At 30.0% G+C, this 27,753-nt stretch overlaps 1 protein-coding gene across 5 annotated transcripts in view; it reads left to right on the plus strand.

Annotated features, from left to right (window-relative positions):
* LOC118200252 (C-Jun-amino-terminal kinase-interacting protein 4-like) overlaps positions 1-27,753 on the plus strand; it is a 104,215-nt gene that overhangs the window by 6,298 nt on the left and 70,164 nt on the right. For 3 of the 5 annotated variants that reach the window (XM_085824204.1, XM_085824206.1, XM_085824207.1), the window contains exons 3-9: positions 1,514-1,584; positions 4,157-4,242; positions 7,485-7,638; positions 8,567-8,630; positions 13,003-13,123; positions 23,660-23,751; positions 24,147-24,164. In XM_085824204.1, the coding sequence (XP_085680330.1) occupies positions 1,514-1,584; positions 4,157-4,242; positions 7,485-7,638; positions 8,567-8,630; positions 13,003-13,123; positions 23,660-23,751; positions 24,147-24,164 (606 nt within the window). Of the gene's footprint in view, positions 1-1,513; positions 1,585-3,567; positions 3,618-4,156; positions 4,243-7,484; positions 7,639-8,566; positions 8,631-13,002; positions 13,124-23,659; positions 23,752-24,146; positions 24,165-27,753 lie in introns of those variants that run through there. The other 2 variants (XM_085824208.1, XM_085824205.1) reach the window with 2 other exon arrangements.

Below are 27,753 nucleotides of genomic sequence, written 5' to 3' on the forward strand. Positions count from 1 at the left end.
ACAGAAACTTCAGTTTAATCTTATCACATGCAGCCATTTTACGGTGTAAAGCACAAAATAAGCAACGTACTTTCTAACTAACCTCCAACACATAAATAAGCCCTTACAAATACTTTCCTGTCAGTCAGATTCACTACAGTCACGCAACCAATCACATCAAAATAGGGTTTCTATAACATTCAAGTACTCAGGTTGCCATAAATAAAACAACAACTTCGAGGTAATCCAAGGGGCACCCTAAAATATAGACTAACTGAATCACTGTTGCTGTAAAATTTCAACAGCTGTTCTTTATTTCTTCATATATTATATATAGTCTGTAGAGCAATTCGGAACGATTCTACTATAAACCCAGGATTAACAACCCTCATCCATCTTTTGAAATTTTCTGCTTTTTGCATTACTGTCAATGCAACATGTTTATAGCTTTCATTGTTGTGAGCTTTAAAATCTAGAACATGTTTCTTACCAGCCAATTTATTAAGAATTGCTGAAATTAAAAATATTTTTAATTTTATCTACAAAAAATACAGATAAAACAACAAAACGGCTGCATTAAACAATCTCTTGAGATTTAAGTTTCATTAAGATTCAGTTTGTGAAATAACAAAGTTCAAGAAATACAATCATGTGAGTCCTGAACTTGAAAGAGAAATAGAGTGAAGTCTTTGTTTAGTCTTATTGAAATTTCAGGAGTATTCATAATCATTTTCTAAATATAATATGTGTAACTTTTGTACTAGTATTACATTTTATGAAAATTTTTTCCCACCTACTGATATAATGAGTAAGCTTCTTTATCAGTGTTATTCCATTAAGATTCAGTTCATTTGGTGATCAAACTACTTGGCTATGTGTGGGGTGTAATGTTTTTTGAGCTGCTATATGATTATGATCTAGCTGCCTATAGAAAGTCCTACGTGAAGCATCTCTCCTAAGATAGTTTTTTAATATTCCCCTTATAAAATAATATGTGCACCCTATTCCACTCAAACTGTGTAATATTTTCTGTATGTATTTCTATAATATTAAAAATAACTCAAATTTTTATAAAACTTTTATACCTAAAATTGATGAAGTGAATAAACCTGTAGATCAGTTTATCAAGGTTCATTTCTTGGCAGTTGATTTTATGCACTGCCTTGGCTTTCAGATATTCTTTCTATATGTAATATAAAAATGTTCCAGTTTCCTTTAGAAAATCCTGCACAAAGAGATCTAGCCAGAAAGACGTCAAATGCTTTTCCATATAAAATAGTTTTATCATGCTTTGAATCTTAAGATTTAATCAAGTGAGGCTAATGCAGTAGAAGATTATTTAATTATTAATCCAAGACAAGGTATTTTTTTTATTGTAAAGAAACATAATTTAGGAAAATTAAAGTTTTTAGTGAATTTTGACAAGGTTTGGTAGTAAAAATTTTTGTGTACAAATGTCTGATTTTATTTATATTTTATTAATTTTAAATAATTTTTATTTGGTATTAGTAAAAATTTATTTATGTTTTTAAAGCATCAAGGTTAGAAGAAAAAGAAGCTGAAATGAAAAAAGAATATGCCAAACTTCATGAGCGTTACACTGAAGTAAGTATGAATTTTTTTATATTTATATGTGTGGCTTTAAATGGAATAGAATATAATAATTTATACAAGTTGAAACTGATAAGGAATTAATGATTTGTTTCATTTTCCAATTAAGTTTTTTAAATCTGAAATCATGTTTTTTTATATTATTTTTTAAGTTATATTAAATTATTGTATTAAAAAATGTACCAAATTAAAAATAAATGCTGGGGAATTTTTTGGCCCCCCTTTTACAGATTAAGATTGTTGGGTGTCTTCCTGTTTCTGCAGTTGTCAAAAACTTTCCTGTTTCCGCGAAATCACTAATCTTCATTATCCCCTTTCCTAAAGGGGTTACATAGTGGGGGCCGACTGGGCTTCATCTTCTTTTGAAATGTAGGAAAGCAAAAAATTTTTAGATTTAAAAAAAGAATCTTTAAAAGAAATAATAAAAAATATTTACGTTCTCAGATCTTTGCATGAATTAAGCTAATATTGTAGTTAAAAGGGGAAAGAGAGATATTCAAACTCTGCGATGATTTTGTAAATGAACTATAAATTAAATTTCTTAAAGTAAAAATAATAGTCTTCCAAAATTCTACATAAAGCTGAGTTATAATAAAATCTTTCAGAATAAATATCGTTATGAAAAGAAAGGTGGATTAAAAGAAAATGCACCTTGATTAATGTCGCAGCTTGTGACAAACCTTGATAACATCTGAACCTCGATTGAATGGAGTTGCTTTTCTTGCATTCATCGGAATATCCAAATACATTAATAGAAATCATTGATAAATTTATCAATTGTCAAAGATAAATTTGTTAGTTTCAAAGATTTAATTCAAAAGTTCCAGAAATATTGCACACAATAAAGCAGTGATTGTATATATATCATAATAATTTAAAATAATTATTTATGTACATATACTTGTAAGTAATTATTGACAGTAAATATAAGCAGTTATAGAGTATATTTTAAATAATTCAATATTATATATACATGTATATATGTATATATGTATACATGTATATAATGAAATTGCTAATTATCATTAACTTATTTAATATTATTTCATTTTACAATGCTCTTTTTTTAAGTCCCCTATTCATCTAGTTTCTTTTTTAAGAGAAACTCTACTTTGTGACTCATTTGTAATTCCAACTCTAAACTCGGCTCGCAGTTAAATTAAATTTATTCGTATGGTCGCAATATTAAAAACACTGGTTCAACAATTGTAACTGAATTCAATTAGAGTCAACTTCTAAAAACACTGGTTCAAGAATTGTAACTGAATTCAATTAGAGTCAACTTCTAAAAACACTGTTTTAATAATTGTAATTGAATTCAATTAGAGTCAACTTCTTTAAGGCAACTATCAAGTGACTTTGGTATATTGTGAGGGTGGATATTTTAAAAAATTGATTAAGATATTGATTAAGGTAAGATGCGAAAATAACACCTAATATTGTAATAGAATTACAAACAGAATGAAACTAAAGATGTCAAGAGGAGCCTAAACTAAACCACAATGTCAAGATGAAGACTAACTTATTCACAAAGGATTACTTATCATGACATCTGAGGAGCTGTGGTAGAGGGGAGTGTACTCTCCAATTTTGCGGGAATGGGAAGAAATTTGAAAAACACGGAAAGAGGATTTGCGGAAACAGAACTAATTCAATTGTTGATAGTTATTTTTCTATATAAGAACGTTAGTGACACTGAGCAGATATGTGATAATTGCAAACTGTGGCTAAATATTTGGAATTCAGTTTCAAAATTAAATTTGTTTTTATCTTGTGCAATTTTGTTGATTACAGACATATGAAAAATTTAGTATAATGACATCATTGATTATTTTCCCCCAACTTCCAGGTTATTTTTACTTTAAGTTTTGGTTTGGTTTTACTTTAGTTTGTAATTAGGTTTTACTTTAGGTTGCTTTAGTTTCACATCCAAGTTTTTTTACACATACCTTTTTAATTTGTATTATTCTTGTTCAGTGTTATGAGAGGCATACCTGCTTAGAAAGCACTAAAATAACCTGGATAATGTAAGTACTTATTCTTAAAAACTATCCTGCTTGTAAATATTAAAGTGAGTCTGCAAATGCAGTGGGGGATTTACATATAAAATACACCATTTTATTAAAAATCTTTATATGTGAATAATTGCCTGTATGTTATTATTTATTTTTAGTTACTTTATGTTACTAAAGAATAGTGTGAAGATAAAATGGTGCATTTAAATTTTACTGTTATGCTATATCTATCTATATATATGACATCTTTTAAAGTTTTTTGAAGTAATAAATATCCTATTTCTTGGCATTTTTTGGCATATTCATTAAAAAGTGAATATTTTTTCAGAACTTTATTTAAATAATTAACATTATTTTTATTTTTTAATTTATGCTAATTTTTTCCTTCATTATATTTTTATATGGTTTTTTGAAATATGTGTTTTTATTGAAAACTATTTTGAAAAAGACGGGAATAGATGTTTCTTTTCCATATATTGAGTCCCTTTTAAAATTTACATGTAAGTATTTGTTAATATTCATCAAAAATTAAATTTTCATCGTATATTAAGGTCTTTCGAACTCATGTTGACTATGTTGAAAGAACAAAAATACTCTTTGGCAATGAAAAGGCTGAAATGATTTCTTCTAAAGCCAGGTAAGAACAGGTTTCCTCATTATAGAATTTATTCCCTATATTATGAAAATATGCGCCAGTTTTTATGTAAACCAAGGTCTTTTTTTTTATATTACATGATATAGTGTGCTTCCGTTAATTAAGTAGAGTATTTTGTTGCTAATATTTTTCCAAGCCGTCTATACTGCAACATAAATCAATAGCAATGCATTCTAAAAAAATTAGTTTATGGTTAGTTGGTGATAATGTAAATTTAATAACACTTCTCAACATTATGCCGAAATGTTCTCTATATGCAAAGGAAGGCTTTTCATAGTTTATAATAAATTTGTCGATATATTTGAGTGATTTTTGAGTGATATTTGAGTTTTGGTTAAGGAATTGATTAAATAAGACCGTAGAGATAAGGATGTTCAGGAACTCTGTATTTCACATCATGTGGGGATTGTTTAGGAGCTTTGTCAAGAACTGTGTAAACCTCCAAATACACTGCAAAAGTTTAAAAAAAAATTAATGAAACTTTATTGTCTGGAGCATTCAAAGAGTTTGAATTATTCATATCTTTGCTTTATGGTTTTTTTTTCCTCCTTAGCATTATTTAAATGGTGTTGTAATGAACTGAATAATATTTATTTATATAGAATAGAGAGCTTAAGTGGAAATCAAACTTTTTAATCTGCAATAAATTTAAAATTTAGAATGCGCATTTAAACATAGTTCTATATTTTTATTTGTTTAAATACGTGTGCAGTTTTTTTCCCTTTGTGCTTTTTATCTAGTTTTATTATTTTCATTGTTGTAAAAAACATATTGTAACTTTGTTCTTCTCTCTTTTCTTTTTCTTTTCCTTTTTTTTTAAAATTTTTTTTTTAAAAGAAATTGTCATTTATTTCAATGTTGTTCAAATTGGTGTGATTTAATAATACTTCTTGCAAAACTGAGTTGATATTTATTTGTACACATTGTAAAAAATAGTGATATGTTGTTTGTAATTTATTTTTGGTACTTTGTTGACTTATTTTACATGAAAGAGAATTTTTTTTTTTTTTTTTTTTTTTTTTTTTTTGTATTTAAACATTCACATATCATGGTCTGTGCTACCAGGGATATTAAAATATCTATGTCATTTTTATTGTGATTCAATAGATGATCGTTTGTGTCGCCAAATGAATTTTTACTGCTTGAAGAAGTCCTTTTTTTTAAACGCAAAAAGTAATCTTACTTGGTCTAAGTTATTTTTTTTGGTACTATACTATTAGAGCGATGTCAGTTAAAAATGACTTTTTTTTTTTTTTTTTTTTGCCTGCAATTGTTGCCAAGTATAAAATTATGAAATAATAATATAGTTCAAAGACTAAAAAGGACTTTTTTAAATTTCATAATTCCTAAAGAACGTAAATTTTTCTTTTTAATTTTAAAATTCTTTTTAATTTTTAAGCGTATTCTACATATAAATATAAAATAACAAAACAAAAAAAATTAATTTAAACAGGTGGCATAAAATTACAAATATGATTCAATATTATAAAAAAAATTCCAGTTTTTGAATATAACCCATACCATATAAATTCTATCAAATATGAGTCTAAATGGTGGCAAGCAGTGCTCCGCTGAAATTTATTTCTCCATTTAGCACTGCCCCACAATTGCTCCATAGTTTGAGTACGGCATCTGGTTTCAGGGTCTACAAAATTAGAACTGTGATTCACAGTGAAAAGTTCAACATTTAATATTTCCTCTTTCTTATATCCTTTCTAGCAGTCTGCAAATATTATGCTTCCATCCGCGATGTGTTCCTGGATGGCAGTCATCAATGTTGTAGCATAACGATTGGGAATGACGACCAGAAAACATTCTTTGCTTTCCTGTCATAAACCTCCAATTACTCATTGTTCTGGAAGAACATATCCAATGTTGTTTTTTCTTTATGTGAAAAGACTTTCATCTGTTATTATGATTTTGTTGGCTCCACCGATTTTATTTCTTTTACGAGACATCAAACTATTTGCACATTCCTCAAGTAGTTATTCCAATGTACAGTCATATAATAGCTGATTTCTAACTGAAGTTGGCAAAATTCAATTGACATCAATTCTTGACACCACAGATAGATAAAAGGAATGGCACTGAGGAAAGAAAGACGCAAGCCTTCAAATTATGCTGCCAGAATCTTATCATCTGAGGCTTTAAAAGTATGATGTATTAATCCATAAATTAATATAATTTCCCTGAAATTTTCTCATCTAAGTTTGTTTCAAAATATAATGAAAGATTTTGTAACCTAACTAGATTTTTTGGTACTTTTATGTTATCCAGTTGATCATGAAAGTTTGCTAACAGCTTGCCAAAGTTATGCCATTCATGTCTGTGAAACATTTTCTGAAACAATGAGTCATTTCTGAAGCCTCTTTATTTAATAAACAATCAATATTTGACCCATTTCATTTTGGCATTTTTTAAAAAGGCTTTTGTTGATTTGTACGATTTTTCTAAGCCTTCTGATTTCGCTGGAAATTTCATTTAGAATACTGTGAGTACATACTTTCAGCAGGTGGTTCATTGTTTTATTGGCCATATTCAGCTGACCACATCATGTCCATAAATATACATTTTTTGGCAGAAGGATCCCATAATTTTGAAAAGAGCTCATTGTTTGCTGTTCTGTAGAAAGCAGGTCCCAAATTTGAATATTTTTTTCCCCAAAATCCAAGAAAAACAGAGCAGTAACAGTTAATTGATATCTCTGTCTATGAAAACAAAATGTGGCGTATCAACAATCAACTGGGGTTACATCAAGCGTAAGCTCAGATTAATGAGTATGCTATTATGTCATGCTTATCCACTACTGATATTAAATCGTGCTGATGGGTGACAGTTTTATGGTCGCCAGAATAATACGCAAGTTCTGATTTTTTAAATTAGATAAATGGTACTTCTTTGTTAAAGCAGCCACTGTTTAAGCCTTTGATGACATTTGAAATTTGCATATTACAAATTGGCAGTCTAAGTGCTATGACCACTTTAACAAGGTATTGCTAATCAATAATTTAATTAGTAATTGAGCTATCAGTGAAAAGCATGAAATCAATTGGGTACCTATTTTATCCATTTCAAAACGTTTTGCTTTAAAAAAATTTGTATTTTGTTAATTTCTTTCCCAAATATTGAATTTTGTATCTATCTGATAGTAATAGTTGAAACTATATTAGTAGTTTGTAATTTTTCATTTATTTACATTAATGGATCATCTTAATATTTTGTAGGCACAGCATTCCTCATTTAAAGTCCGGATCTCTGTACAGTATGAGTTCTGAAGAATCTTCAATAAAATCCCTCACCAGTCCACCAGACTTCAGTGGCTTAACTCCTCCTAATCATATAACTGATTCAATGAAGTGCTTGCGAAGTGAACTTCATGTAAGATATGTTTTCTAAAAAGATATGAAATATAGTGTTAATATATTATTCTGAACTGAAGCAAAATATTTAACTTAAGTCTGTATTCAGTATTATTGTAAGATTTTGCATTTCAAAGGATTTTAATATTTATTTTGGTACTTATGCATTATGCTATTGACCACAAAAGTTGGTGGAAATTTCACCAAAGTTCAGCCAATTATTCCTGCCGAATTCTGAAATAAATTATGCCTCTTTATTTAACAAATAATTAGTATTCAACGTATTTCACTTTTGCCCTTCATAAAAAGGGTTTCATCAGTTTCTATCATTTTGATAGGCACACCAATTTTATTGGAAGTACTCTTTAGAACACTATGAGTACAAACTTCCTGCAGGTAATTGTTTCCATCAGTTACTGTTTTGTTTGCAGTATCCAGCTGTTTTTTTTCTCCATGTAAGAGATGCTAATTATTGTGACTTGCAGTAAATGAACCTTAGTGCAATTACAAATGTTACATTGCCATTGTTTATACTTTTTGAAATAAATACCATATTGTGTCCATTGATACTCACTTTTTTTTATGGTAGGATCCCATAATTGAAAATAATCCACTGCTTGCAGTTCTGTAGAAGGCAGTCTCAAATTTTAATGATTTTTTTCCTTCTTTTTTAAATATAAGAAAAAAGTGGTACAACTGCACTAGATGGCAAGTTTCATGGCCAGTAGAGTAAAATGTAATTTTTTATTATTAGTCAATTTTATTCCAAATAGAAATTTTTGTTTCAGTATATTATTTCTACCTGATAGTATTTTAGAGTAAATCTTTACGTTATTGATGGAGCATTGAACCTAATACATTTTTTATTGTAGTATTCGACTTTTGTAGCTTTACTTAGCATGTTTATCAATAATGTGATACTAATTATAAACTTTTTTATCTTTTAGGATGCTCATTCACATTCACCTCTAACATCACCTAATTCCTGCCAAGATATTAAACCATCTCAGAGTATGTTTACAACCATTTTCTCATTATGAAATTTTTTTCATTAATTTTTTCCCCAAAATTTAAAAAATATATGAAATGTTTCCTGATCTTATTAATAATGAAATACAGTCAAAAGTCGTTAATTCGGACACCCATAATCCGGACCTCAAAGCTACAAACTTTCTGTGCATGCATAGGCATTTATGCATGCGCGTAAGACCTTTACGGCTGCGCATATGCGTGTGCGCATGCGCATAATACGTTTACGCATGCGGTTTTAATGTATAACGGACGTTATAAGCTAAAATTATCTATTTCAGTTAGTGTTGCAGATTACGTTGTTCCTTAATCTTCGAATTGGATCCTGCTTATTATTTTTTGCAGACTGTTAGAGCAATTTTATAAAAGTAAACTTGAACTTTCGATTATGTCAAATAGAATTTCCGATGCTGGAGCTCCCAAAGGATCTACAAAGCGAAAGTATGTTTCGATGTCCATCAAACAAAAAGTGGAATTGCTGCAAAAAAATGGATAAAGGCATATCCCTTGTTTCTCTAACCATTCCGAAATCTGTTTATCAATTTCACGCTGCTCTGCGGGGGGGGGGGGGGACGCCACGGCGCGCAATGAATTGGAAGTTGATGTGTCAGCACCTTATCTTCAGGGCAAATGCTTTTATTATATTTGGCTTATAATTCCTTACTAAATGTAGTATTTCATCTCAACGTACTCCGTCTTTGATATGATTTAAATCAAATTCCTATTTTAACTTAGCTTATACCATCTGTTATACATTAAACGTGCATGCGTAAACGTATTATGCGCGTGCGTGACACGTTATGCATTGACTCATGCGCAGAAAGTTTGTAGCTTTGAGGTCCGGATTAACGTTTTTTGACTGTAATTATCATGTTTTCACCAGTGCAAATTGAGGATAAAATCTGGAGATTCTGTTTCACTATTCTGTTTTTAATTATAAGGTATGCATAAAATTTATGTACTGTGTAATTTAAATATGTGTATTTTACATTATACATCAGAATATCTAAAATATTTCTTTAATAGTATATGAACTGAGAAATTCAGTATTATGAAATCTGAATCCAGTAATGTAGTATTATTACTGCTAACTGATATGAACTAAAATGTACTTGAATAAAACTGAGGTGACTAATATAAATGTTAATGCTTTTCTAATTCAATTTAATGGTTTCATATCTTACATGTTTACTGTGAACATGAAAAGAAAAAAAAAAACAAACAAACTTACAATGGTGTTTATTCCACCCCCCTCCTTGTTTCAGTGATAGCATTATTTAATTGCTTTGCATTATCCCCCCCCCCAAAAATATCTGATATGTACACCACGACTTCTTTGTACGGAATATTAAATTATACATTTTTTTTTGCTGCATTTCATTTATACATTTCCTCGAATTTCATTAGAGATATAGTTCTCATTCAATTAATTCGGTTCTAAATTGCGGCAAGGCAAAAAATACATAAAACCTCAAAATATCTTTATCAAAAATTGAAAAATATGAAACACTAAATACAGTTAAAACAATTTAAAAAAAAAACACTTTTTACAACTAAAATTAGAATGTCTATGCAAAAACAAGCAATTTGGCCAGTGAGCAAGAGGGCAGATTTTTCAGTGCGCAAAACTGAAAGTTTACTTTTGGCCCCAGTAGGCGAAAAGACACTGAAGGTGTAGAAGCTGACTTAATTCATTATTCTGCTAAGTTTCAAATATAAACAAATGTGGCATCTATGGTAAAAAAAATTAGACAACTATAAAATTGTTGATAATTCTACAACTATTGCATGCAGATTAACTAAAGGCATAAAAACTTTAATTAAGGACAACATAATTAAATCATTTTTAAAGCAAAAAAATTTACCAACATATAAGAATAAAAAAAAACTGAGCTCACGGAGCAGAGTAACAGAGTGGGTATATATATATATATATAGTTATATACTTTTTGTGTGGGTGATTGCAACCAAAAAGGGAATTGCCCAAATTGCCCAATTACATATTATAGCAGTCCTATATACAAAATTTCAATGTTCTGATTCTACTCATTTTTTAATTGTGCAAGATATGTAGATACATAAAAACGCCACTAAAAAAATCTCTTCTGAATCCATTTGAAACCCTTTTTGCAACCTGTTTAGGTAAAAAAGAATCCTTTATTCTGTTCTTATGTACAGATGTCGCACAAAAACATCCTTAAATTGTATTCAATAGCTAAATTGTATTCATTAGCAGTCAAAATGGATATTTTCGTTGAAATATGATATAAAAAATTTTCACAATTACAATATTTCCTTTACTTCATATAAGGAAGTAAAAAGGAAGATTTGATTATAACCAATTGATGTCTTTTGTACTTTTATTATTGAATTGAAACTCTTTCTTTTTATCTTGTTTTATGTTGATATTTTGTTTCTTATAATTTTTTCTTATTATAATTATTGATTTTTAAACCTATAAAAGTATGATTATTTGATCCATTTTATAAATTTTGCCGCAAAAGATTCAGTATTTTTTAAATTTGCTTATTGTTTTGTTTTTTTTTTTTTTTTTTTTTTTTTTTTTGTAAAATAATTTGAGAATCAAAACATTAATTAGAAATGAAACTTAAAAGATTTTGAATAATAATTCTGCTTATTGAATATTCTTTTAGCCCTTTTTTACTTCCTTGTACGAAGTAAAAAGGAAGTATTGTAATCGCGAAAAGTTTCAGGCAGCATATTTCAAAGAAAATATCCATTTTGACCGCTATCGAATACAATTTAATGATGTTTTTGCGTGATATCTGTACGTAAGGACAGAATAAAAGACTCGTTTCCTCAAAAAAAATTATAAAACTGCTTTAAAATTAATTCTGAAGAGAATTTTTCTTGGCGTCTGTACGAACCTATGTACGTACGTACGTATCTCGCATAACTCAAAAACGAGTAGCCTCAGAACATTGAAATTTTGTATATAGGACTGCTATAACATGTAGATGTGCACCTCGTATTTTGGTTGCAATCGACCGCACCAAACGAATATAAATATATTTATATATATATCCACTCTGTTACCCGGCTCAGTGATCTCAGTTTCTTTACTCTTATATGTTTGTAAATTGTACATTTTTTGCTTTAAAAATGATTGAATTATGTTGTTTTTACCTTCCGGTTAAGGTTTTTATACCTTTAGTATATCTGTATGAAAGAAAATGTGTTTTTAGAAAATGTGTATGAAAGAAAATGTGTATGCAATATTTTTAGAATTATCAACAATTTTAAATTGTTTAAGTGCCGCTAAACCTTTTTTTGATGGCGGCCATTGATTGTTTACATTTGAAACAACAGACTAGTGGATTTGTTGCCAATATAGAGAAACTTAGCTTCGCAACAACAAAGGTAACGCCTTCATTTATTATTACCAGTTAAATCATGCTTTATCCTGGAATTTTTTCAAGGAAATAAGTGTTTAAGATTTACTTCGTAATTTTTAATATAGATATTTTGAGTTTTTGTGTATTTTTGCCTTGTTGCGAAGTGAGAACTGAATTAATTGAATGAGAAATACTCAATCGTCTGTGAAAACTGTTTCTTTTTTTGTTTTGTTTGCTTAATTTCTTTTATACATCATTCTAGCTTTATTATAGTATTTGAATAGAATATGTGGCAATGATTAGATAATTCTATTATTTAAATGTGCTACTTTGTGCATTATGAGTTATAATATGAACGAAATATAATACTGTTTAAGTGAATATAGCGCCAGAGTGTCGCTATGGTAAACAAATACTAGAGTGAATTTGAAAGAATGCATTTTTTCTATTGTGGTTTATGCGCTATCGGCAAAGTAGATTTAATTCAATCCAATAAGTTTAAATGAAATGCAAGAAAAAATGCGTATAATTTAATTTTCCGTACAAGGAAGTCATGTGGTGTAAGCATCATATTTTTTTAGTAGCAAGAAAGATATTTTATGAATTTTTTTATTCTTGCTATTATTAATATTTTACAAAATATTGAACTCTGAAATTTGAGTTATGATTTTGACTTCAAGGGATTTTTCTTAATTAAAATGATAATTATTAATTTTTTTTTGCTTTCTGTTTCCTTTGTCTCCCCCTTTTTTTTTATTAGAAAGCAGTAGCTTAGAAAAATAAAGAAGCAATTTATAAGGCAGTAATCAAATTGTTTCGTTTTGTGCTTTAAATTATTATTTACCGTGAGTAACTTTCTTATGAAGCTGGTTTTTCTTCGATATTTGTCTTCAAACATAAATATTGAACTATGTCATTAATGTATTTTGCAAGTAAAATTAATATAGTTAAGCATAGATTTAAAGCAAATATATAATGCATTGTTTGTATACTTTTAGAAAGTGGTTGGACTGATGGATTTGGTTCTGATTTGACTGATCTTTCAATATCTTCAGCACCTGATGTAGATGATATGAATGATTTGTCAATAGATACTCCTCCTGTGGCAACTGTTCAGAAGTAATTAACAGTATTTTAGCTAAAACTTATTGTAGGAATACAAGTCCTAAAATTTATTTTAGAAAGATTTTATTAGTCATATGAGATTTGTTTTTATAATATTATTTTAAAATTATTTTTAGTTTATCATTTAAGTAATTAATTTAGCTAGGTTAAGTAAATATCAAAACATTTGCCTTAAATTTGTTTTGCATGCAGCTTTATCTTAGCTTTATTTGTAATATTTGACTATAATTTTAACCCTGTATGTCATATTTGAATTTAATTTTCATAAATTATTCATTGAAATATAATGCATAAGCATATGAAGAAGTACAAGCTTTAAATTAAGCTAATATATGGTTTATCAGGAATATCATCAACTCAGACTAAACATTTTTGTATTGAAAATGTTTTAGGTACTTCATCATCACCTTGCTAAAAAATTTTCTTTACTAGACAATACAGTTTTCATAATGTAGATTGTATTTAAAACTGAGTTTTTGTAAATGAAATTCCAAAGAAGTAGTTTTCTTTCATGAGTAAGATTTTATTTAATATTGGAAGTAGAATTCTCCAGAAGAATATGCGAGTAAAAAATTAAAAGTTCCAGTCTGATATTTTCAAAGTTAGTCTGAAATACATATGGGAAACTAAGATTTTTATAGAATAAATAAAAATGCTTGATGAGAAATTCTGAAGAGAGTATTAAGGGTTGTCACAAGTGAGTTAGAATCTAATCAGTTTATGATCAGTATTTGTTTTCCATGTACTTCATTACCAAAAAAAAAAAAAAAAAAAAAAACATACTAACATCATTTGTTTTAATGTTCAAGAAATTTAGATTTGAGTTGGGAATTTATTATGATATGTTAGATGAATTTTTATTATTAACTAATATAGCTTGCAGGATCTTAAAATTTTATATCACAGAATCTAAAATAAATTGGTACTTTTCCATTTCTCCAGCGCAAATCTCGCCAAACAGACTTTATTGGCGATAACACGCAGTATGCACATAAAAAATTTTAACAAATGTTAGTTCTAAGAAATTTTACTTTGGAGGCATAAACATTTTAGTAGCGTTTAAAATTTTTTCAAATGGGTCTTTTGTTTCCCTTCTCTACATAAATTCCGCAGGATAACTTTCCAGATGATGGCATGGCGTTCCTCTGTGTTTCTTATTTCGCCATGTGGTGCTACCCCACACTTTTCTATTTTTTGTGCGCGTGTTCCAGTTTCCAGATCGATAAAATTGTATTTATGGTTCACTTTGAAATGTTCGAAACTTTCCCCTTCCAGCTTTTCACTGCAGTATGATTTCCATGAATCAGAATATGTTGTAGTTCCTTTTCCAGTATTTTCCTTATTTGCTTTTAATATAATATTCACGATCGGTTTGGCACCTTCACAAGGAAGCGCTCCTTTGTTTACGGCTAACTCCAAAAATCCACTGTTGTGTTAGAATCTGTCCGACATTATTTTTGCACTTTGTGAACATACTTTCATTCACTTCTACGATCACACCAGGTTCCTCCTATTTTCGGCTGCTGACGTTTAAGCAAAGAATTCACACAAACCTTGTGGATGTAGTTATTCCAGTCCAGAATTCTGAGACTGATTTTCAACTGCTTTTCACACTATTTAACTGAAGTTGATTCTTCACTCCAACCATAAATAAACCTCACACACTTCAAGAAACTCAATTTCGATGACTCGAATCATGTGCCTTTCCGTATACTTCTTTTAATGCGACAAGTTGAAAGGTTGCAGCGCCATTGAATTTCGTCTCCGAAATACACTTTCATTTCATGGTTATTATCACAAATAGCAATTTTGGTCAAAATGCCTTTCACTTGAAAGAATCTGACTGCTTCTTCCTCTGTTCTGGGCAAATCCCAAATTTTCATTGGTTTTTCATTCAATTTTGACATATTAGGAAAGAGACGTTAATTTAAGAATTTACTATGCTTTCATGGTACAACATCCTGATTCCCCAGTTCATATCACATGACCCCAAGTTATCTCATCTCACGTAAACTACACTACAAAAATCTAACTCTCTCAGTAATTATCTACATTAATTTTAAGTTAAATCTTAATATGGAATATAAGTTTAAATGCAAGAATTATGTAAAACCATAGTGCTTTACTTCACTAGTGCATTATCATTAGAATTAATGAATTTAACCTTTTGCCTTTTCCATATTTTCACCTTCGGGTGAGTGGTGTGATTGCACCCTAATTGACTTTATTACCATGAATGGCCTTAGGGCATAAAATTGAGTTATTTGTTAAAAATTCTATGTTATTGTATTGAAGGTATTGAAAGAACTGATCAACGATCAATCTGATAAAAAATGGGTGCATTTTGTTTTGAAATGTGTCATAAAAGGTTACCAGCAGGGATATTGCATTTGTCTTTAGTTGTACCATTTTTGGCAACTTTATCGCTGGTGCCGGTGAAATGAAAAGTACCAATAAATTTAATAGTAAGGAATTTACTAATGTTCTGTGTCTTATCATTGTTGGTCTTTTGGCAATGCATTTTGTGAAGGTTATTCAAAAATCTTTTTCAACTAACTGTTTTTTTTTAAAAAATTTTTCATGTTTAATTTGCCCTCTGCCATAAATAATATAAGTTGCGGTTCTTTTTATTAGCTACTTTTTTAGCATCTAATTGTTCTACAGATTCTCATTGTTCCTTAACAGATTGTATAATGTATCCCTTCTTAACTTTCCAATGTTTCTTCACATTTTTGAAATTCTGTAAATTTGTATGTTGAAATTTAAGAGAATTGTGCACTTTCTCTTATAATTTATTCTCAGGTATGGTATTTTTCAGATTTCATTATGTGGGCTAGCATGAGAAATTTTACTAAATTCCAAATAATTATCTTCGTGCACTTTATTTAACTAAGTAAGCTTACTAAAAATAAAATAAGAATAAAACAAAACTTAAAAATCTATGAATTTAAACATAGTAAATAAGAGTTTGAATTTAAACATAGTAAATAAGAGTTTGGCTCCAAAACTCTAAATTTCCCAAACTAACAATGAGTAAATGGAATTTTCTTGATTATAATTCCAAAAACATCCTCCTGCTTTGTACCTTGATTGCTTTTCTTCCAATATATATGTTACCTTAATTGTTTGGACACATTTCAAGATACAAGTCTTTGTACTTAAAAGTGACCATGACATATATATATATATATATATGAATGTATATATCAGGGATGGCCAAAATTCAAGATGAGGAGAGCTACATGATAGATTTTATGAACGTTCGAGAGCCGCAAGTCCAAATTTATATCATTTCAAAAATAATGAGACAGGTTTTCAATATAAAGAAATTTCCATCACATATTCATTAAAAGTAAATTAATGAATATGTTATTAACATACTTACATATAAATATGAATAAATACATATATACTGTTTCGTGTTCAGAAAGGGCCTACAAGCGCCCAAGCGATAAAGTCGCTGAACACTGGTAGTTCGGTCTGAGGTTCGAATCCCGCGAACGGGCTGGCTGCATGGGTATTTTCGTGGTTTTCCCCATGTGTAATGTGTATTCGAGCCAGTTTCCCTTAGAAAGTCCTCTATGAAGGCATCCCTCCCCTTAGGCAGATAGCCCTCGAGGCTTTGCCGTAATTAAATAACGTAATCTAACCTAACCTTGTGTTCAGAAATGTTAATTCCTAAGAAGCTAAAAATTTGTAACTCTTGTACCGGGTAACTTTGAGTAAATTACAAATCATTATTTAAAAATAAATTGAATTATTAAAAAAAAAAAAAAACTTTATGAGTAATCTTTTAGAAAGGGTAAATTAAATGATGCACGTCAACAATCATTGCAGAAAAACCGTTATTTGAAAAAGAATATTTGTTTAAAAATAAGCTATTAACTTGTTTAGGCTTTGCTTAAAAAATAATTTTGTTTCTCCACACAGTTGACATAAGAACCAACATACTGAGATTATTCAAATCTTTAAATCCTAACTTAAGAAATTGTTAAATGCTTTTTCCATACTTTGGAATAAGTACTTTTATTGATGTCCAGTATAGAAGAATTCACCGAAAAAAGAATATGATTGCAATTTCAGTGGTATTTGAATAATCAGTATCTCTCATGACGGCCCTGACTGATACAGTATTTCAGCGTTATATCCAGTGGAATCTGCCAGAATTTTTTAGTAGTCAGTACAACGTGCATCATTGAAAATTCTCAAAACTATGCCTGAATTGTCTTGATAATTTTGGCCAACAATAACGAAGTTCATGCGCATCATTGAAAATTCTCGAAAGCTCCTCTTGAATCATTATGATAATTCTGTACATCCATAACCTATTGCTATTAAATCTAGCAATTCATGCTGATCAATATAAAAGCTTTGTCAACCAAATATTCCATCTGTCTTCAGCCTAGCTGTTTAATTTTGAGCCGTTTTTCAAAGATGTGGCAAATCAAAACTAATTTTATGGAAAGATAGCATACCTATCACTACTATAATGAATTTATTTCGCAAATGTAGATATACAATTTTAACACATAACTCTTATATTTCTATGGACATGCATAGATGTTTGATGTGGAAGCCTTTTGTAACACGACAGACGTCTGCACAATAGTTTAGTTCTTAAGCTCTTGCCAAATAGGTGTACGGATCCACCATATTCTAACTGTTGGATCCATAAAGGAGGTCAAATGACTTACTGTCTCATCTTGATTTTCTAAGTAAAATAACGCAAAAGAAAGTTTAAAATAAATTATCAGCCTAATAGTTTCATAGTACAACTTTCCATTGGGTTACCTAACTTATGCACAGAAAATAAATCTTAAATGGAGTTTGAAATGAAGTCTGTAGGCAAAGGAACTTTAGAAAATAAAAGATCAGGCTTTAAACTTTTACAGAAGTAAAATTTTACATTATTGCCTGAAATTTGTATTGATCAAGCAGTGGACCATTGTATAGCTTTTCATTTGGGTACTAAGCTTTTACAAATGAGGTGTAAAATGTACATGATGATCGAAAATTAATAAGACAAAAAATATCAACAGATTAAAAGAAGTGTAATGCTGACAGAGCTGAAGCAAAAGGTGCAGCTGCACAGCGGCAGTACTAAGGCTGAAAAATTTTAGATATGACAGGCAGAAATGCCTCTAACCTAGTGGATATTTATCGGCAACTCTAACCGAATGCAGCAAAATGCCTCTAACCTAGTGCGAGGTAGAAAGAAAGAAGGTCATGAAACAATAAATCGAAAATATCACAAGCTGAAGAGATTTCACCAATATTAATATGCCGATTTTGACAGAAACTTTGGAGAAGAGAGACATTTGTTTGAAGAGAGCTGTTTGTGTTCTGTTGATCCCTCATTGCATGATGCAATGTTATTGATATGAAGATTTGATGATTAAGGTGAAAGATCTGTATCTGGAGTAACAATATTTGATAAAATGGGAACTAAATATTTTGATTAAAATTTAAATCAAGCCAGTGATTCTTCCCATATTTCACATATTCATATTCTTCCCATCTCCAAATATTTCAGCATGCACAGCCATTGGGGAAATAAATTATGATCTCTGCCTAGAATTACTAAGGAATTATTACAAAAGATAGAGTTTCATGTGGGTATTCATTAAGAATATTATTGTGAATGGTTGCAAAATCTGTGAAGCAATTGCATAAAAATGCCTGACTTGCTTAGGAATAGGAAATTAATTTTGAAGGAGTTCTGCAGAAAATTGAGACAAGTCTACTAACCAAGTAAGAGGCTGAAGGTTCACTTCACCCAAAATAAAATCCTCATAAAATTCTTCCACAGATTAAAAGAGCTCTATATGGATTGAAAGGCAAAACATGTTTCTTCAGCAGTTACTCGCACCATTCAAGAACTGAATAAAAGTAGTAGCATACAACGAATAGCAAATCTTCCAGATGGATCACAACTGTTGCGAACAATAGGATTGCACATGAGTGTAAGCAGATATTGCCCGAAGTAAAATTAACATGAGAGAAAAAATATTAGGGAGAATACTAATTAATTAAATAAAAATATTAGCATTGTGTTTTAGATTAACTTCGTATTATTGTATTCCGATGACTATTACATGTTCAAAAAGTAACATAACCGGAATAGTAATTAATGGAAATGGAATTACATTCAAAAGTCGTTAATCCGGACGTCCATAATCCAGAATGATCTATAATCCGGACCTCAAAGCTACAAACTTTCTGTTACGCATGTGCATTTAATGTATAATGGATGGTATAAGCTAAGCTAAAATTATCTAATTACAGTCAAAAGTCGTTAATCCGGACTTGTCGGGACTTCGGATTCCGGATTATCGATTTTTCCGGATTATAGATCATCAGTTTAAATCTGGTAAGATGGCATGCAGAAATTATAAAATTTAAAATATGAAACCATAATTTATGAAATAAAGAACAATTATGATTTAAGGGGTATCAAAATTTACCAAAAAAAAGCTTAATATTTATTTGTTTACTTTATTCAACATTTCTTTCAATGTAAGTTATTTAAGTTGCTTCGTTTTATGTGATAATACTTTCTCTTTAATTCTATAAACAGACATAATTTCTTGTTCAGTTGCAAAGTTCCACTGTTCAAGTCCTATAATTGCTGTGTCGAGAATACCGACTAATTTGTCAATCGAAATTTTTTCGTTTTCAATAACCTCTGTGTCACACTCTTCACTATCGGAAGCGAATTATAATGACGAGGAATTTGATTTAAATCATATCAAAGACGGAGTACATCGAGATGAAATACTACATTTAGTAAGGAATTATAAGCCAAATAAAATAAAAACATCTGCCCTGAAGATAAGGATGGTGCTGACAGATCAACTTCCAATTCATTGCGCGCCGCTGCAGAGCAGCGTGAAATTGATAAACAGATTTCAGAATGGTTAGAGAAACAAAGGATATGCCTTTATCTATTTTTTGCAGCAATTCCACTTTTTATTTGATGGACATCGAAATATACTTTTGCTTTGTAGATCCTTTGGGAGCTCCAGCATCAGAAATTCTATTTGACATAATCAAAAGTTCAAGCTTACTTTTATAAAATTGCTCTAACAGTCTGCAAAAAATAATAAGTCGGATCCAATTCGAAGATTAAGGAACAACGCAATCTGCAACATTAAGTGAAATAGATAATTAGATAATTTTAGCTTATACCATCCGTTATACATTAAACACGCATGCATAAATGTATTATGTGCATACGCACACGCATATGTGCAGCTGTAAAGGTCTTACATGCATGCGTAAAAGAGACGCATGCGTAGAAAGTTTGTAGCTTTGAGGTCCGGATTATGGGTGTCTGAATTAACGACTTTTGACTGTCAGAGTTTTGGAAAAAAATTCTTTCAAAAAATCGATGAATCAATTTATTTCATTTACTGATTGTAAAAAAAAAAAAAAAAAAAAAAAAAAAAAAAAAAATTCATCATCAAAGACTGCGTATATTTATTAGCAGAATCATGGAATTCTGTTTCCCAAGCAACATAATATAAGACCATCTTCTCTTTTTACTGAAACTGAGAGCGATGATAGTGAATTTTCCGATTTGAGGATCAATGCAATAGAGGTTAAAGTAAGAGAATTGCGTCTGTATTCAAAAGAAAGAATGCAGCAGCTTTGCTAGAAGATATTGCTGTTGAATGAATGAATGTTTCCAGATGAGTCAACACGAGCATGTCAGATGTCCGATGATGAAATTAATGGCTCTGGTTTCAAATCAACACAGCAAGAAAACAATTCCAACACTGACACGTATACGAACTAGGAGTGAGAAAATATCTTTTAATGAAGGTTTGGAACATAGTGAAAAATACCTAAAATCTTCAATGCAGTGCTGTATCACAAAGAGAGATTATACAGTCAAAAGTCGTTAATTCGGACACCCATAGCCCGGACCTCAAAGCTACAAACTTTCTGCGCATGCGTCGCATCGACGCATGCGCGTAAGACCTTTACGGCCGCGAATATGTGTGTGCGCATGCGCAAAATACATTTACGCATGCGCGTTTAATGTATAACGGATGGTATAAGCTAAGCTAAAATTATCTATTTCAGTTAATGTTGCAAATTGCGTTGTTCCTTAATCTTCTAATTGGATTCATCTTATTATTTTTTGCAGACTGTTAGTGCAATTTTATAAAAGTAAGCTTGAACTTTCGATTATGTCAAAAAGAATTTCCGATTCTGGAGCTGCCAAAGGATCTACAAAGCGAAAGCATGTTTCGATGTCCATCAAACAAAAAGTGGAATTGCTGCAAAAAATGGATAAATGCATATCCTTTGTTTTTCTGTCCATTCCGAAATCTGTTTATCAATTTCACGCTGTTCTTTGGGGTTGGGGGGAAACGTCGTGGCGCGCATGAACTGAAGTTGATCTGTCAGCACTATCTTTATGATGTTTTAATTTTATTCGGAGTATAATTCCTTACTAAATGTAGTATTTCATCTCGATGTACTCCGTCTTTGATATGATTTAATTATTCTAATTATAATTCATCATTATAAATATCACGAATACACATCAAATAGTTTTCTGGTTGCAGTTTTCTAATTTCGACTATGCCTAATGTATGCTTTACGCATGCGCGCGTTGAAAGAAATGTTTAATAAAGTAAACAAATAAATATTAACCTTTTTTTTTGTAAATTTTGATACCCTTTAGATTTATTAATTACAATCTCTTTATTTTATAAATTACAATTTCTGCATGCCATCTTACCAGATTTAAATTGATGATCTATAATCCGGAAAAACCGATAATCTGGAATCGCCGAAGTCCCGACGAGTCTGGATTAAAGGCTTTTGACTGTATTTGTAATTTTATGTATTTTTTACTCTCACAAATGGACACTTTGAAAGCTATCAAATTTTACATACATAAAATCAGAAATTAGTGATTAATAAAGAAACAGGGCACTGCATGATTGTTATTTCAAATTCCATTATATATTTAAAGTTATCCATTAGTTAAATATTATTAAAAAATTAAACTATATTTATTCAAAACAAGTCTCATTTCAGATGGGTAAGCTGCAGATCGCAAGTAGCTTGCGAACCGCAGTTTGGCTGTGTCTGGTATATATGTATTGCTTGGCTACCTGGGGATATGCTAATTCTTTAAATAATATAAGTAATTATACTAGAAATCTTTTATAGCAAATATTTTAAATATAGAAATATTCAAGCGCCTAAGAAAATTGATCAATCCGTGATGAAACTTGATATGAGCAGTGAGAAGACAGAATTGAAGAAGTAAATAAAATTAGGTAGCAATTAATTCATTTACTGAGCAAACCTAAATGTAGAAATTTTACTTAATATGATATATAGCAGTTTTTTCCCGTACTACATAAAGATAATCAGTCTAACATGGACCTAAACAAGCATTGAATCATGTCTTATGGAATATGCTGTCAGATACTATGTCAAGTCCATCCTGATATGTCTTTATAACATTATCAGTTTGAGAAAGTTCGGGAGATCTGGGTTTTTATCTTACATAACAAAAAGCCTTGCTGAAAGATGTTATTAATATACATTATCAATATAATAAGATCGCAAGTTTTTTTTTTTTTTTTTTTTTTTTTTTTTTTGCATCATTCGGGTTTTAAAGTATTGCAAAGTATCATTAGATATATTATGTGCAATGGTTTCCTGAACAGTAATGCCAGATATGTTGGATGTATGCTGCTTCCAAAGTATGGAGGAAGCAGTATTGGTCAGACATCTTTCACATGAATTCTTTAACTAAGGGAGCCAAACATAAGTTGTTATTTATTGCTAAAAAGGGAATAACTCCAATTTGATGCATTCCAAACAGTATAAGCATCACAATCAATGTCCAACACTAGACATAACAGATATCTGCCTCTAACCTGAAGTTGTCTATCACTAACAGTGAAGTGCAGCCATCATAACAGATACCAAGAATACAGTAATTATCTTTCTTGCATGGTGCTTCATGACTAGGAGATCTGTATGAATTAGTTATTCTGAGATGTCAGTTATATATGATAACTTGCACTATCACATGATCTTCACTGCTTGGGTTTGTCATACTCTTACGATAGTTATGAATACTTTGATGAACTATTTTTAACATTATCTGGCTATGCTGCTATTCTTACATTCATGCATAGTGGTTCATCAGTTAGACCAACTTGGTTGTCTGAAGATATATTGATATGAAATTTATTATCTTTCTAGATGTAATATTTTTTACGTAGGATGTTTTTTTATAAATTGTGTATGTCTCACATATCGGTTTTTATCATAGAAATATTCATTCAAGTTTTTTTTTTTTTTTGTGTGTGTGTTTTTGGATTCAGTTCAAATGATGAATATGGTTCAATATACTTTGAAAACATATCAATCATATGAATTGAAACCATCAAATAAATACTGCTATATATTTAAAATAATTTCTATATCCTACTTTAAGTACTGCAGATAGTAATGTAAATATTTTTTACAACACAATTTTTCTTTAATTTTTAGTGAGAAAAGGCGACCAAATACTCTGTATCAAGAGCTCAGTTTCCAAGAATCTGAAAATTTACCAGAAGGAGATGATGCGAATGACATAGCTGGTATTTTCTCTCCCATATTAATTATGCATTTGCTTGTAAAAATAGTAATCTTCTGTCAGGTCTTAACATAACTAAACTATTATTAATAATAATATTTTTTTTTAACTTAAAATTAGCTTTAGGGTTTTTCCCCTTTTTTAAATATTGAATGTGACTGTCTTATTTTTTCTCAGCTTTGTTTGTCAATAATTTTATAAAATTATGTTTTTAACATTTTAATACTTACATTTTACTCATATTAAACTACTGTGTTTCTGATGTATATGAGCTGTTTTTTGTTTTTAAATATCTAATCATACAACTTGCAACTTTCTAACATGTGTGCTTTCTAACTTTTTAGATACTTTACTAACTATTTATTTTATTTTTTTAATGAATTTTGCGTATACCTCCAGCTCCTGACAGTTTCTTTGGTAAGAAATCTTATATTTGTGTATAAAATACTAACAATTTGAAATGAATTTATTATAATTTTTGTTATGTGTTGCAACTAATTAATAATGCAAATCATCAGTTTTTTAGCAATTCCTGATTATGTTTTTATTGTAAATATTAGAAATGTGATTATTTTGAATATTAAATGGTATGGCTTTTTTATATATGCACTGTTTTTAATAATAATTTAATTATATCATTATCTTTTTAAAATTATTTTTTATTATTCTGCAAAAATGTAAAATAAGATTAAAAAAAGAATTTTTTAATAAATAAATAAATAAATAGAACAATTCATTAACCCTCTGACTGGCACAGGATTTTGCTAAGAAAGCCCAAATTTCCCAAAATTACTACGAGAAAGGTATCTTCTTGATTTTAATCTTAAATGCCCATTACTTTATGTACTTTTAGTATATTGCCTTAATTTCATGGATATATTTAAAGATGCACTTATATTTACTATCTCAAGGACATTACAAAAAATATTCTAGTCCGTATGACCAGAGTGTTAATATGCATACTTAGGAATTTATTTTTGTTTTCACATCTCTGATTTCATCAATATTTTGGTTTCCAATGAGAGAAGAAAATTAGCATAAAAAGCTATGAACAAAATGAAAATTTTCTGATCCCATGTGCCTCAATTTGTTTTTTAATGCAGAAAATTTTATGTATACAAGAATTTGAGTTTAAAGTTATTGTTTACTAATATCAGTCTTTTTCTTTCTCTCCGCCTTATGTGTGCCTGCATATAAAACTAACCATATATGTAAAATGTAGTTGTACATTTGAACTATAGCAACAGCATTAGAAAACGACGGTAGTAACATTTAGTAATTTAATTACGAAAATGCGTGAACATAACAGATGTAATTAACACAAAAGTAGCTCATAAAAATAAAAAGAAATAAGAAGAGAAAGGTCCGTCCATAGCATCGTGAAAAATGGAATAATATCATAATAATCATAATTCAGTTTTCTTTCAATTTTATAAACCTCATTGTTTCTCCTCTCTCATGTCTCTCTGAGAAGTGGTCATATGATCTTGCTGGTGAGTACATTGCCATTCTGACTTATAAAAGAAGCATATCACAACATGGCCATTCTGCAGCACCAGACGTCCATGCATGGTTTAAGTAGACAAGAGATCTGAAAAGACAAAACAAAATAAGCAATAAAAGTGAAAAAAAAAGTCAATGTCTTGGTGGCGAATGTTCAGTTTGTGCACCATTGTTTCATCTTATAAGCAGTGGGTGACATTTTGGTGGGGGTTCTCATGGCAGCCTATCTTTCATACTTTGTAACGATCAGATGGATGAACTTTCCTTATCTCATAAGGACCAAAGAATTTGGGCTGAAGTTTCAGTCCAGGTCCAAACTGGATGCGCTGTATTGCCTTTTGGTCTCTGAGCTTGTATTTACAGGCAAGTTTGCAACATTTCTTATATTGTCATAAATTTTCTTGCTGTAAACAGGGTATTTTCCATTTAGCTTTAATATGTAATGCATCTTTTTCATCAATAATCCATTGTTGGTGTTCCTCATCAGATCTTCTTTGTTTATGCTTCCAGCTCCTTTTCTTACCTTTTTTTGGGCATGAAGCAGCTAAAGAATATAAAATAGTAATTTTTTTCCCAGCTATTTCAGCATTCTTTGTTGCCTCAATAGCTTCAGCTGCATCTTTTTCCTGTATGTAACTTATGGTAGCATTTCAATATATAGGTGATAAATTTAGAGTTATATGAGATGCTTTTGGAAAAAAATTCAATAATTTGAGAAATTGTAGTATCAACTGGAATGCCAGAGACAAATAATTTCCATATCTTTTCTTCCTGTCCCTTTGCTGCTTTTGGTATATTTTTACTTTTCACACAAGCAAAATATAACAGTCTGATCTTGAATTTTTTCTTCTGCAAGACCTTGTGATTTTCCTCAGCTTCAGCTTCACTATTAAGTTCTTAAAATGATAATACTTTTTGTTTCTTTGCATCTTTTTTCGGCACAGCAACATCTAAAATATCAGAATACAAAGCTTTGATTTCTCTAGTGATAGCACTAGGTAAAGTTTCCAGATAGAGAGTTCTGGCATTTCTTTCTCTTTTTCTTGCTTCATCATCAAGAACCTTCCGTAAAAAGCTCCTTTTTCAGGTTTTGGAGTCTTTTTCCGCCTTCAGAGTTTTCTCTGGTTTCTTTTGTTGGGATGTTTTTGCACTTTTAGCAGGCATTTTCTCTTTTAGTTGTTCAGCAATTTTTGTAAACCTTGTTTTAAATTATTCAGCTTCTTCAGTATTTAAAACCCTTTGTTCATCATCAACATCATCATCATCAGCTACATGATTGCCATCATCATCTTCATCCATGCCATGGTCACCCAAATCCAAATCGTCTTCATCATCATCTTCGTTATCATTTTCATCCTTAACTGTTTTCTTCAACTGATTTTCATTTTCTCTAATTCCTTTAAAATCTTTTATAGCATTATTAACTTTATATGGTTTGTAAGAAGTAATGATATGTTGAGCTTTCTTCCGAATTTCAGAGCTCGAGATGTGTGAAAGATCAAATGTAAAGGGTTGATCATCTGTAATATTAGCAATGTTAACCAAAAGTTCATCATTACTGTTGCATAAATGAATACAGTCTTTATCAAATGTAACTTGAGTTTGTTGCAAAACATCGATTCCAATAATCCCATCAAGAGGAATCATGTTATCTTTTACTACATGGATTTCGGCAGGTAAAATAGTGTTTTGAATTTCAAGGGAGTCTTGAAAGAATCCAATGCCTTAAACTGTGTCTCGGCAAATCCCTGAGAACGTAATTTTAGAGGGATGTAATGCTGGAGAACCAATCTTGCAACATGTTTTCTCATTAATAAAAGTAGCTTGTGACCCATTGTCACAAAAAGTGGTTAATGGGGTTCCTGCAAGTTGAATGTCAACATGCATAGAATGTATAGATAAAGTTTGAGCAGAAAGTGCATATACAGTTATGTCAGGTGTAGAATGTTTAGGATCGGATTCCGTGGTAGAACTACGAGGATTTTTGGACAGTTGACATGAACATGACCATAATTTTTGCATCCATAAGAAAATTTGCCATTTGATTTATTCAGGCAATTGACGCTTTTATGCTCTTTTAAAACACAGGAATAGCATACTGGTTACGTGTTTGATGTATGTTTATTATCAAGTTTAACATTGTGAAGGGAATTATGAAATTTCTTCTAAGTATTTTGCCTCAATTGCTTTGAACTGGTAAAGGAGGTTTTTGTATATATTCAGTTTTTTTTAAAATTCAGGAATGGACTTACAGCTGTATAAAGTTCTTTTATTTTTTGATAAATCGGAAATACCATTTATAACATACTCAATCAGAGGAGAATCATCAATAGAACTTTTAGAGATCTCTCATGGTTAAAAATATTCTTCTAAAGTTTCGAATAACAAGATTCCATTATTTGATGTAATTGAAGGCTATTAATTTTACCCGAAAGTTCGTCTAACAAATGGTGTTTTAATTGTTCCCAACTAGTAAATTCATGAATTGATTTTTTTAAATTTA

The sequence above is a fragment of the Stegodyphus dumicola genome, chromosome 9 (genome assembly GCF_044657685.1).
Source record: "Stegodyphus dumicola isolate Sdum_Otavi_A_Nest chromosome 9, ASM4465768v1".
NCBI lineage: Eukaryota > Metazoa > Arthropoda > Arachnida > Araneae > Eresidae > Stegodyphus > Stegodyphus dumicola.